A 13,780-nucleotide genomic window follows, 5' to 3' on the forward strand; every position below is an offset into this window, starting at 1 on the left:
CTGTGTAACCCAAACCCCATTCAATCAAGATGCAGAGCATCACCCTACCCCATTCCCAGAAGAACCTTAAATACATCCCAATCTCTATTCTCCTATCCCCTACAAAGTCAATCTTCTGATTTTTTATTTTCATCTTAGACTAGTTTTGTCTGTTCTAGAGCTTTACATGACTAAAGATATACGGGTTGTGTTCTTTGTGTATGGCTTATTTCACTCTGCTAGACCTTTTTCTGATCATCTGTATTGCTGTATCCAACAGTAGTAATGGTACTGGGGATTGAATCCAGGACCTCATGTATGATAGGCAAGTGCTCTATCACTGAGCTATATCCCCAGTCCGTTGCACTTTTTATTTTGAGACAGGGTCTCACAAAGTTGCCAAGGCTGGCCTTGAATTTGCCATCCTCCTGCTTCACTCTCCTGAGTCACTGGGATTATAGGCATATGCTACCACACGAGGTTCTTGAATGTCTTTTATTAAGCCCTTTGGGGGTTCAGGATGCTGCTTGTTCGTAACTCAATATAGATGGAGAAAGTTTTGTGGAAAAAGAGATTTGATGCATTATCTTTTTGAAATTAAAGAAGATATCCAAGATGGTTATGATGTGAGCATGTAAGACAGGATAGACAGTAACTGACTATAAGTCTCTCTTTCCCTTTCTCTCAGGTGTGGGTGCGATACCTAAGCGGCAGTTGTGCATAGAAACTTTTTCTGGAATGTTCACTTACAGTTGGAAGGTTATTCACAGGTAGGCTACAGTTTGGCCAGGGGAATCTCCATATCCCTGCTCTTGAAGCAGCAGTTCCCCATTCTCCAGGGAAGTGGCTGAGAACGAGCTGCAAGGAAGTGGAGGACAGACCTTCCACCCAGTGCCTGCTGTGGGAAACGTGACTGGCTTTTTGGGGGAGTCCCAATTTGTTCAAAGAGCCCCAACTGAAAATTTCAAAAGAATCCCCTATAGCCCACAAGTGTCTTCTCTAAAAGTGGGTTCCCAGGCTCAGAAAAGGCAAAGCACATTGCTATTTGATTAGAATGTTGTGTTTCTTTCATTAGTGATTGGATGTTTCTATTAGGGTTGATCAGGTGTTTTTTGTTGTTGCTGTTGTTTGGTATATGGGGACTGAACCCAGCTCTGCTTAGTCATCGAGGCACATCCCCAGGACACCCCCGCCCCGACCTTATTTATTTATTTATTTTTCAGACAGGGTCTTGCTAAGTTGCTGAGGTTGGCCTTGAATTCTTGCCTTAGCCTTCTGAGTTGCTGAAATTACAGGCATGCTCCACTGCATCCAGCCAATCAGGTTTCTGAGGGGTTTTAAACCCTCAGAAATCTACATTCTCTTTTCTATTAATCAAATGGGCTAAAATCACCCTTTCCCTGAAACTGATCCAGATTCCACAGATTGCTAAATAGAGGTCCGTGAAGTCTCAGGTAGCCCTCCCTGGTTAAACTAGGTGACTGGGTAAAAACTCTTCAAGCTGGCTCCATAGTCCTCTTCCTGAGGGGTGTGTGAGGCACAGGGCAGAGAATTAAAACAGGCTTAGACATAAGCTCCAAGGAGTATGTATTTTTAAGATCACATACTTTATGAATTTTTTCAGCACTAGTCTTTTGCTTTGAAACCATTGCTGAGCACCCCATCAGAAATTTGTGGGGTACAGGTGAGAAAACTGATAGGAAGTGGGGAAGACAGATGAAACATTTTTGGGGGGGATAGGGGAGGTTGAACTCAGGGGCACTCAACCACTGAGCCACATCCCCAGCCCTATTTTGCATTTTATTTAGAGACAGGGTCTCACTGAGTTGCTTAGTGCCCTGCTTTTGCTGACATTGGAAACCCGCGATCCTGCCTCAGCCTCCCAAGCCACTGGGATTCCAGGTGTGCATCACTGCACCCAACAAGACTGATGAAACTTTGGTGGGAAAAGTTTACAAAGGTTACAGTTAACAACTGGATGACTTGCATTTAGGATAACTTGGGAAGGGGAACTGGGCACATTAAGAGAAATGCTCTATTGGCTCCTACCTAAGCCAGCTGCTAACATAACCAGTTGTAAGTTTGTTCCGCTTTTAGCTATGTCCCTCCCTAACTATGGATTAGTTCTCTCATGATTGATCAAGATGGGACACATTGCATTTAAGAAAGTACCTTTCCTCAGGAGCACTTCGTGGTTGTTAAAAATGACAAGATTCCTAAACTATCTTTGGTAAGATTTGAACCAGAGAGACAAGTTAGCGGCCTTATTTTTTCTCTCCCCAGAATGGTATCTGACACGAAAACATTGTCCAAATTGAGTCTCCTGTCAAATGCAGTAAGATTACAAATACTTGACTTTTAATGATCTCATAACTGCATGTGGGAAACTATTTTCCCTTAACCCATTGCAGCTCATCACGTCCTACACTCCAAGAAGGTTTGAGCCCCAAACTGGTCTTTTTCAGGGCCAAGCTTTTCTGCAGGGCATACCCAAAATTAACGCTAAAACTTCACGCACCCTTTAATGGAAACCTGTTTTCCTAAAACGATCCCCTTAAACACAGCAGCAAACCCGCTGGGAAAGGAGTTGGCACAAGCTTCAGCCAGCCCGCAGGTTTCCTTTGACCTTGATTATGACTAGAAGTGCCGCTGTTAATTGCGAAGTCTGCCTAAAGGTACATAATGGCATCAGTTTCCACTGCCGCCATAGAGAAGCCAAATTCTGCTGGCGACGATGGTGAGACGGTCTTTCCCAGGCCCACCTCTTGCCACCCAGAGAGTTGCTCTGAGGCCGCCTACAGGTGCAATCCCAGCACTGCGGCCCCGGACCGCTGGGCGGGAAGGGTGTCCAAGCCCACCAACGTCTGGGACTGCCTTTCGCGAAGCCTGAGTAGAGGCCCGGAGTGCCCGCCGCTTTCCCCATGCTTCCCCGAGTTTCTGCCCTGACGCGGTTTGGAAAGGAAGCTGGGAGTCCTCCGAGACTCCACAGACTCGGATCTGGGAGGGAGTGGCTCGAGGCCCGAGGCTTTCCCTGGAATCTGCGGCAAGCCTGGCTCCGGGAAAGTTTTTCAAAGTTCCCAGTAGCGTCTGCCTAGGTCGCCTCCGCCGGGCGAGCAGACGGCGGCAAGTGCGCCAGTCTCACCGCCGCCGCCTCTGCCGCTACCGCCGCCAGCAGAGCGCCCTGGGCGGTTTGCTAGCTCGCGGGAAGCGGGCCGGGCTCCGGGCGGGCAGGCCCTCCTCCTGGGGCTAAACCCGCAGCTGACGCAGGCAGCTCGGAAGGCGGAAGCTGCCTCGCTCCGACCGCTCAAGCAGCGTCGCGGCGCCTACACCTGGGGCCCCGAAGTGCAGGCATAAGCGCCGGGCTTGGAGCGCCCGAGGGGGCGGGCACTGCTGGGGGTACCCCAGGCGTCCCAGAGCAATGGCTCCGTCCAAATTCCTCTCCACGCTCTCCCTTCCCGCCCTGCCCAAAGGTCCCAAGGGCGCGGGGGGAGGGGGTTGTCTGCGTGGGGCCCCTGGAGTCCAAGCCGCGGAGCGCGTCCCAAAACCCCAAGCGCTTCCAAGTTCCTCCCTGCAATCCCCTCCCCATCAACCGGGTGGGAAGGGGAGTGTCCTGGACGGTTACGCCCCTCATGAATATTAATAAGCGCGCATGCGCCTTCCCTGGCGTGCTGGGTAGAGGTGGCCAGCCCCGGCCGCTGCTCCCAGACGGGCTCTCCGGGTCCCTCTCTGAGAGCCAGGCGGGCACGCGTCATTGTGTTACCTGCAGCCGGCCCGCGAGCTAGGCTTGGTTTTTTTTTTTTTTTTCCTCCCCTCCCTCCCCCTTTTCCATGCAGCTGATCTGAAAGGGAATAAAAGGCTGCGCATAATCATAATAAAAGAAGGGGAGCGCGAGAGAAGGGAAGAAAGCCGGGAGGTGGAAGAGGAGGGGGAGCGCCTCAAAGAAGCGATCAGAATAATAAAAGGAGGCCGGGCTCTCTGCCTTCTGGAACCGGCCGCTCTTGAAAGGGCTTTTGAAAAGTGGTGTTGTTTTCCAGTCGTGCATGCTCCAATCGGCGGAGTATATTAGAGCCGGGACGCGGCGGCCGCAGGGGCAGCGGCGACGGCAGCACCGGCGAGAGCACCAGCGCTAGCAGCAGCGGCGGCGTCCCGAGTGCCCGCGGCGCGCGGCGCAGCGATGCGGTCCCCACGGACGCGCGGCCGGCCCGGGCGCCCCCTGAGCCTCCTGCTTGCCCTGCTCTGTGCCCTGCGAGCTAAGGTAGGAATCTGCCGAGCCTCCCTCCCTGCCGTCTTCTCCCTTTCCTCGAGGCGCCCTGGACGCGGGCGCTTGAGCGCCGAGAGCGGGCCCCCTGAGTCCTTGGGCGCCTGGCTTTCCATCCCTGCCCTTGCGCTCAAGAGGCTGCACCTGGGTTGAGAGCGCCAGCTTCTCTTAGGGAGCCCCGGAGCTGGAAGGATGACCCCTCCAGGCTGAGCAGGGAGCGTTCGCCCAACTCTCAACCTTCTCCAAGGCAGTCTTCGGACTTTTTCCTGCCACTCTTGCATTTTATGCCCCCTGAATCATGTTGAGTTCTTGGGCTTAGTTTTGCAAAATTACTTTCACTTGGTGCAGAGGACTCGTCAGGCGGGCAGGGAGGGAATCGCTACCTCCACCCTCGAAGAAAACTTTTCTCCCGCGTTGATCTCATTCCCTTCCCTCACTTTCAGGTGTGCGGGGCCTCGGGTCAGTTCGAGTTGGAGATCCTGTCTATGCAAAACGTGAACGGAGAGCTGCAGAACGGGAACTGCTGCGGCGGCTCCCGGAACCCTGGGGACCGCAAGTGTACCCGCGACGAGTGTGACACGTACTTCAAAGTGTGCCTCAAGGAGTATCAATCCCGCGTCACGGCCGGGGGCCCCTGCAGCTTCGGTTCAGGGTCCACGCCTGTCATCGGGGGCAACACCTTCAATCTCAAGGCCAGCCGCGGAAACGACCGCAATCGCATCGTACTACCTTTCAGTTTCGCCTGGCCGGTGAGTGACCCACTCAGGGAGGGAAATCGGGCAGAGGCTCGCCACCGTGTCTGGCCGAGCCCTACTTTCCCTTGCCAGAGAGATTTAAAGGGTCTTGGCTTGAAGTTTGGCGATAACTAGGGATGCGTTTGGGGAGGCGTTCAAGGATCCGAGACTATAGTTAGACTTGGGTAGGATAGGACCGGGCGGTCTCACCCTTGTTGCTGCTTGCTCAGCCCACAAAAGTGGGGACCCCAAGGGGATAGTGGGGGAAAGCTCCTAGGATGGCCGGTTTCAACTTGCAAGTTGAAGTCTCTGGAATAACCTCCACCACCCTTCCGCCCAGCCTAAGCCAGGAGGTCATTGTAGGTGATCTCTTTGCTTAACCAATGAAACCTGGTGCGCGGTGGAAGGCGACTGCGCGCAGTTGTGGGCTGCGTTGCCGTCCAAATTGGCACACTCCCCTTTCCCGTGAGCGGCCCGGAGGGCGGGTGTGTCCTTCCTGGAGGGTGTGGGGGGAGCCGATTTCCCGCTGCTCCCGGGAGATTTTGGTGTGTGCAAGGGTGCTCTCCGGGCTGGGCTCAACATCCCGGGGGCGGCCGACGCAGGGTGGGGAGTCTCCGGGCCCGCGCGAGGCTGTAGGCCCAGGAACCCCCGCCCCCTGCCGGCCTCTTCCTGCCCCCGCCCCCGCGCGGTGTAGCCCTTGTGGCCTCGCTTCCAGTGGTTCCCGGGCTCTGGAACAGCTGTGTTTGCAAACTTCCCGGGGAAGGGCGGGCGCAAACTTTTGTCCGGCGGGCACACAGCCTTCTCAAACTCTTTGGGGTCCGTGCCAGGACTTGGAAGGGGCGGTACGCTTGGAGGCAGTGCTTTAGGGTGCAAGTGCATGGACCTTCATAACCCTCCGCCTCTCGCGGAGCAGCTCCAGGCCCAGGCCCAGCTGGCAGACCCCGCAGCAAGGCCCTTGCAACATCCCAAAATGGGTGGAAGGAAGATGGGTGCGATTGCAGAAGGGGAGGAAAGGGAAATGTTGGGGGTGTGCCCGCTGTCCAGGAGGTGTGACTCACTGCCAGGACTGAGGCTTGGCCCAGCCTGTTCTAGGAGGGTGGGTGGTAAGTCAGAGGGAGAGGTGGGGGGAAGCTCAGTGCCCCAGAGAATTGCTTTCCGCCACGTGCTCTGATGGGGTGAGCTCTGCTGCCTCCTATCCGCGGAATCGGGTTGTGTGATTAGCAACTCCACCAGGGGAGGGAAGCCTGTCTGGCTAGGTCTGCGGGAAGTCCAGGGAGGCTCTTGAGATCCACGTTTACAAGAGCTAGCATTATGGCATTAGGAAGTGCCCTCTGCCTTAAGTAAATGAGGCAGTTATCAAAAACATGCCTTTAAAAGGGTCTTATTTGAAAACAAAACTATCCTATATGAAATTCTCTTGAAGTCTTAGGGCTGTTTCTGTTGTGGGATTTCACTTTTACAAAGTGTTTGTCTTGTCCGTTAATCCCCTGTTAGGGAGAACTTTAAGCTAAAGACGTTGGCCACCTTTAAATCTGGCTGGGCCCAAGCTGACTGTGAAGCTGACTGCCCTTGAACTGTGTATTTGGAGTTTAGGGGGACTGGGATAGCAGGTGGTTCCATCCTCTGGAGGATCAGTCCGGAGCCCCTCTGGCTTTTCACAAGACCATAAAAGGAATCTTATTAGTGATGTGGAAAAACAGAAGGCCTGGCTGAGATTCATTTTGGAGAGTAGGGTCAGAATGGCTTAGACAAAAACAAAGTATTGCTCCTTAGGCTTTCCCAGGGGGAAAAGTGACCTAGAAGGTGTCTCTTCCTTTGACACTTGGTGAGAGTCCCTAGAGGAGAAGGAATGGAAATGGTATGATAGAGTAGGGGAGGCAATTGATTTGCTGGTGGTCTTTGCCTTCAGGCCCCACCGGTCACTAACCATGAAATAGACTCAGCTTTTTAGAATGGGGGACTGCCCGGGTAACTCTGAAAATGTGGTTCTTTTGATGTTGGGCCAAATACATGTATCACTCGTAAACAAGTCTCCACCCTGCTACCCCTAAAAGGCCTCCCATGAAACATAAGCTTTACTTCCCAAGAGAAATTGGAGTTTAGGTGTATTGTTTTAGTTTATTTTCCTGAATGTGGCTGGAGAAACACCCTGTAGTCTGTAACTTTCAAGAACAACTCCAGGGCGAGTGAAAGCCCTTAGCTGAGCCAGTGTTGAAGTAGCACAGCTTCCTTCAATTTGGCAATTAACATTAATAAGTGTCTTTTAAAAATATTTCTGGGCTGGGGGGTAAAGCTCATTGGCAGAACACTTGCCTAACTCTTATACCTTGGGTTTAATCCCCAGGCCCAAAATAAAATGATTTCCTTGGATAGGTAATAACTGAATGTGGTACATAATTCAAGAGGTAACAAGGAGGCTAGATAGTTAAACAAAAAAACCTCAAAACTCCAGACCATCTTAGTCTCACAACCACCTTAGCTGCCAATTTGTAGGTAGCTACAATTGTCATGAGTCCTGAATTTGCTGACATGAAGAGCTAAGATTGGGGAGCAGGGGGAGGTCAGTGGAGAAGGTCGTGTGATTTATGTCTTTGGTTTGAAATTATCACCCCAGTCAAGCAACTGTTTATGTTCTGGAGAGGAAGAGGAGGAAATGATTTGGTAAGATATGAAATTCAGTCCCTGTTCCAGCAGTTATGTGAGAAGCTTTGTAGAGGTGGGTCTGCCTGCCATATAGTATCTGATTACACCTCACCCATTGCTTCAGCCCTGGTCTTGAAGTTTTTAAACTAGTGGTTTCTGATCACCTTACCATCTCTGCTGCTAGGGGGTTTGCCTTGAAAAGCAACTAGCCTGATTTATGATCCTCAAATTGGGGGACCAAATGATAAGAACATCATTATGAGAGGTAATTGGGCTTAACAAGAAATGATTTGGGAATAACCATTTATAAATCACTGAAATGGTTAATTTGAACCTCCCAAAATGAGTACTAAGGCCCAGCAGAGCCTGCTTATTAAAAATGCATTATGTAATTACCACTCCTTGGGAATCTTAGAACCCTGGTTAGGTATGTGGCTGCATTGGCGGGCCTTAGAGTAAAATGAATCTAGAGAAAATTTGGGGGAAATCATTGGACAATCTGGTTTTTTAGCTTCATATTTGAAATACCACTGATCTCAATCAAAGACTTGCAGAGGTCAACTTTTTTTCTGTTAAGGAAAATTCAATGAAATATGATTCTTGCATACCAGAAAAATGCCAGCTTTGGCCCCCTTCATACTTAAGGCCTGAATGAATAATTGTCAGCTGTTAGAGTAAATAGACTGGATGGTATTAATCTCAATGTAATTGACAATTCCTTGCCTTTATGCCTCTAGATACTTAAAAGGCAGAGAAACCAGGTTCTCATTTGAACCTTTGTTTAGCCAGTATTTGCAACCCACCAGTGTGGTCAGCATTTGTACATACAGCACACACGTATGTACATGCTCAGTGCAAGGGACTTTCTGTGTGTGGAGGAAACACCCTTTGCCCTAAGAAATCTACCTCAAACTAAAGCAGTGGAATAACACGTCTGGGTTGCCAAACTAGGCTTGGGGGAAAGTGCAGTAGTGCTACTTTGGAAGGGCTACTCCCCCAATGAAATCCCTATTCCAGGTACTTGGTCTCTAATATTTTTTCTTCTCTTGCAGGTATAATCTCTTGTTTTTTTTTTTTTCCTTCTTGTTGTCCTGTTTCTTAGCAACTTATTCAAACCTCCAATACTTCCATGAGTTTGCAACCCACCAGCTCCACACCCATAATTCTACAGGGACTTAAAATGTGTAGAAAATGGTGAAATTTTTGGCTAGAGACTGTTGGAGTTGAGCGGGTGAGGTGGAGAGGTGGCAGCAACTTGGAGGCAGGTACCCTCCCAGAAAACCAGCAATCTGAATGCTGCCTGAAATCTTTATACCAAATAGTGGTCCCTTTTGGGACTTTTAAGATAGAATGCATGTGAAAAGTTTAGTGTGGAGAAAAAAGTTAACCAAAAAGCAGGGTGAGGGTGTGTGTGTGTGTGTGTGTGTGTGTGTTTGTTTGTAGGGTAACAAGAAACCTTCATGTTGCTGATCTGCAAATGGAGACCTTGACTGGATTCATAGCAGCCACAGTCCCATGATTAGAAGGGCAAAATTGGTCCCAGTGTCAGACTTTCAGGATTACAGTGCAAGAATGCATCATCTTTGGACAGCCATACAGTTGGCTTCATAATCAGTAAAAATATGCCTGAGACTGCTCCCTTGGTGAACTTCTAGAGGCATTCCTCCCACCCTCAAGGTTAGGATCCAGGCTGCTGAGAGAAGTAATCCTTGGCTCCAGCCTTTAAATACATTTAAAAAAATAGATAAAACTTAACTTGTTCCTCCAGTTGGTGGGAGATGTATTGGAATGCATGGAAAGTGAAGATTCTAGAATCGTGGTAGAAATGGAGAAAGTCCTGGGTTCCCAAATGTGCCACCGCTGCTGAGTTGTGTTGACTTCTTGCTGGTGTTTGATCACTGCATGGACTGCAGCAGCCCCGTGGCCCTTATTTTTATGGTGTCAGTGACATCTATCATTGGTGCAATGCATGTGCAGGGAAGAAATTCCACAGGATGGTTCCTAGTGTTAAAATGGGTACGTAAATAGTCAAACATTCAGAGTTCTGTACCAGCTCAGCCCAGGTTTTATGCACTTTTGGTAAATAAGTAGAAAGGACTCTTGTTCGGGCTTGCTCTGTGTGAACCGGACCGTTGTGCTTGGCTGGCTTCTCGGTATTCTATCTATTAACCTCACCACCCTTTTGTAACTGGTGCATTTAATTATCAGTGGGATGCCTTTCAAACAGGTAAGGGTAATGATGGGAACTGGGGTAGGGGCCTCTCATTGAGAGTCTCAAATCTGTATATGAGCTCTGGGCCTCTTGGTGAGCCTTTGAGGTGGGCTTTGATGAGAAAATCGCCCTTTGTAACCAGATCGGACGCTATTGACATGTCAAGCCCTGCAGACTTGATTGTTTTCTCTGAACGGAGCCTTAGCTTGGAGGGATGCAAGAGGGTAGTCCTCCTCCTTCATCTCTCACCTTGCCAAAACCCTGTGATACAGGGATTATGTGTGCGAGTGTATGTAAGTGTGCCCACACATGGGTTCTCTGAATCCTTTTTTGTTTAATATGTTTTGTGACTGGAATATTTTATACTCTGGCCACCCAGACACAGGCAGGACAATAGAGTTGGCCGAATTGACTAAAATGAGGATTACAGAGAAGAATGGGGCCACTCCAAAAATACTGCTAATACAGGACAAGCGACAGGAAGCAACAGTTGAGTCAGCAGAGCGCAAGGCCCCCGGCAGACCCGGGGGGCCGAATGGCTGCACACAATGGCCGCGTTGGCACGCTGGGCATTCCCAGGATATGCGTGCCTCCAGCGGACCCGCCTGTCGCAGCAGCCTGGGGTTTTGGACGCCGCACGCGTGCCGTTTGGATGGCGGTTTGTTTGTGTCCGTCAGCTTGGCAGGAGGGGAGACAGCCGCTTCTCAAGGCTTGGTTTGGCTGCCACTGTTGCCAGGAAAAGGAAGCTCCCAGCTGCCAACACAATTACCTTTGTTTCTTACATCCCCCCTTCTTAATGTGGCAATTAAGTGCTTACCGCTCTGCCCAGTGCCAAGGTAACCACCATGGAGTGGGGCAGGACACAGAACATAGCCCTTGAGCAGCAGCCCAGGCGTGGAGGATGGGAGGAGGTGCTGGTGTCCTGGCCTTGGGAGAGGGACCTGGTGGCCTTGGCACATCTTGGAGGCTTTGATGCCAGGATTCTCTTCTCGGTGAAAATTGCATGGAAATCTCCCCAACGGCAATTTTGAAAGCTGACCAGTCCTCTTCGATGCTGTAGGAGAATGGGAATCAGCCGCTGTGTAGCCAGACATCCTTGGCCTTGGAGCTGGGCGGGGGCAGCAATGACTTACATTGCAAATCCAGACTGAAGCTCTGTTAACTACCCATCCTTAGACTATCATTCTGGGAAAAATTAAGAAAAGATGCAATCCAGTTGACTCTTCCTAGAAGTTTTAGTTTTTTAGTTAGGAAACAAGAAAACCCAGGTATTTGCTTTATTTTTTTCCTCATTTGATTTTTGGTATGAACTTGAGATTGAATAGTTGACCTTTCTGCGCCCCTTCTAAGCCCTCTGGGGACTGGGAATTTGGCCTCTGTTGGCAGCAAGATTTGCTGTGGACAATTGGGTATGACTTGATCATAGTGGATTAATGATTTGTTGCCTGGTACCTGCTTTGATGGCATGAGATGCACATGGTCCAAGATCTCAGTGTCCGGATGTATATTCAGGGATGTACAGAGGTCAGGCGTGGGCCTGGGAAAAATTAAAGCTCCCTAGCAACTAATAATCACTGCTAAATTATCTTGATTGTTGATCTATAGTGTGGGGATGGAGTGGGAGGTAAGAGTGCCTTTTAATAGGAGCCATGGAGGGAATCCTTCTCTGAAGGCTAGGCACCCACACCTCAGGAGATCTCTTCTGGAACACTGATCTCTTCTCTGAAACAAGGGGGAGAGAAGGTCCAGGCTTGGTGGTTGTCACTGCAGCCCTTGCCTTCACCCCATCTCCACCTTTGAGAAAGAAGGCAATGGGTAGAAAATCAGGCCTCTAGAGCTGAGGGTACCATTCTCATCCCTCAAGAAATTGGGGGGGGGTGTTGGGCAGCAGCTTCTGAGGAGAGGGTGAGCCCAATACACTACACTACCTGGTCTTCCAAGTCCGGGTGTCAGACCTAAGGATACCTTCCGCCGAAGTATTAAATGGAACCGTAGTGCCATGCCAGCTCAGTCCCAGGGCGCCTTCCCTTGCTCTGGCATTTGGGTATTATGTATTTAGTGCTTGTGTAAGTCTGTCAAAACTCTTGGTATCAATGCATTTAATCAGAGGATTAATTACAGCAATATTGTTGAAGTGGAGGATGTGGGCCTCGACGTGATCAGCAAATGAAGGGCTTAATTATACAGAATCAGCCACACATCTGGCCTCATTTCGACTTGGCTCTAACCTCACATCAGTAGAGAAATATAATTTCTTGCTGCTCATCAGGAAGAGTCCTGTAATTTGTAGGAAGTCCTAGGAAACTTAAAGAGGTTGTAAATAAGGTGTAACTTTCACTAATAAAATATTAACGACGACAACAATGTGTTTGGACCGATGTCCACTAGCAGGAGAGGGCTGGGTATGTGCCCTGGCTTGCCCGGTTTTGCTTGCTTTTTGTGAGCATTTTCCCACAGTTATCAGTGAACGAAATGGAATCCTACTCGGCTTGGAGTATGAAACATATTTCGGCTGAATTCCAAGTCAGGGTCTATCACAAGATATTTTTATAGTCAGAGATGACTTGCTGTGTCACCCTGAGAGCATTGATGAATGAAACTTTCTCCCCCTTTTTTCGCCCCTCCCTTGGAGATGCCTTCTCTCAGTAGCCGTGTTTTTGGTGTACGGCATTATTTAAGCAACGCACACTGCTGTTTTCTATGCATTGGTTTCTGACAGTGGCTAAGCAGGGGATGCAAAAACGGGTTCGTTTTCCTTTTCTCTCCACCTGCTTCAAGTCTGTTTCTCCAGTCCTGAGATGAGTTTACCAAGACGCTGGTGTTTTGTGAGACTAACCTCATGGCAAATTGCAAATGAAGATTTGAGTAAAAGTGGAAAGTTGCTAATAGCTTTGGGTTTTGTGGAGAGGTGGAATTCTGAGATAAGCCTGGGAGATAAAAAGGGCCTTTACTATAATAGCTGGCACCTTGCCAGCATCCAGGGAATTTGTTTAGTTAGTGGGCTCTGATTATTCCTGGAATGTTAGATCTTATGGATAGATAAGTTCATCAATAAATACAACCCACGGTGTGCAACGATTTCTCTTTGTACTTTCTGTCTGCCCCCGACCCTGCCACCCAAGTTAGGTTGCCTTCTTTGTCTCTAGCAGTCTTTTTGCACCTACCCCCTCCTGCTTCCTAGAGTTACCTGATACTTGTGGGAGCTGGGATGGTCTCACAGACAGAGCTTTCAAAGGGGTTCTGAAAAGGAAAAGGGGGCCTCCCTGGAGACTTCCCCATCAGGACCTGAAGTGTAACCTTAGCAATACCCGCTCAGTACAAATACCTAGCTAGGTTAGCTTAGAATAAATTCTTTGTGTGGGTGTGGGTGTGTGGGTGTGGGGGTGTGTGTGTGTGTGTGGGTGTGGGGGTGTGTGTTTTCTCATGCACTAGGGTTAGGATCTGGAAAGTTTTGGAAAACTATATGCTAAATGCTCCCATATAGGAGGTGGCATTTCCTGATCAGGACTTTGGGCTGCCTGCATGCATGAGGACCCCAGTGGTTCCCTTCCTGGTGAAAGGAGTCATTTGTCAGTCCAGAAAGAGTGCTGAAGAGGGTAGGGGAGTTTATCTGGATTTAAACATCCTGTGCTGTCTAATAAGATATTGTTTTGGTTGTTTGGTTTGGTGGAGTGTGCAGGGAGGCCCAGAGAAAAACTATGTTGGAGAGCTGACCCCTGTTTCTGAATCACTAACCTGTTGCTTCTCCATCTTGCAGAGGTCCTATACTTTGCTTGTGGAGGCGTGGGACTCCAGTAATGACACTGTTCGTAAGTATCACATCAGTGGGTTCTTCTGTAAATATGTGGAAGTATCGTGCTTGGTGGACCTGTCCATCTGTATCTACTACCTCACTATTCAGGAGAACTTCCACCACCCCCTGCCATGTGCTGCACCCCCACCCAGGGCCAATCT

General features: G+C 49.6%; 1 protein-coding gene across 1 annotated transcript in view; it reads left to right on the forward strand.

Moving 5' to 3' along the window:
* Nucleotides 1–3,645: 3,645 nt before the first annotated feature.
* JAG1 (jagged canonical Notch ligand 1) overlaps nucleotides 3,646–13,780 on the forward strand; it is a 36,313-nt gene continuing 26,178 nt past the window's right edge. The window contains exons 1-3 of the mRNA XM_079126851.1: nucleotides 3,646–4,234; nucleotides 4,681–4,986; nucleotides 13,584–13,635. Coding sequence (XP_078982977.1) covers nucleotides 4,154–4,234; nucleotides 4,681–4,986; nucleotides 13,584–13,635 — 439 coding nt within the window. The 5' untranslated portion in view covers nucleotides 3,646–4,153. The remainder of the gene's footprint in view (nucleotides 4,235–4,680; nucleotides 4,987–13,583; nucleotides 13,636–13,780) is intronic.

This window comes from Sciurus vulgaris, assembly GCF_902686455.1.
Source record: "Sciurus vulgaris genome assembly, chromosome: 2".
Taxonomy (NCBI): Eukaryota; Metazoa; Chordata; class Mammalia; order Rodentia; family Sciuridae; genus Sciurus; species Sciurus vulgaris.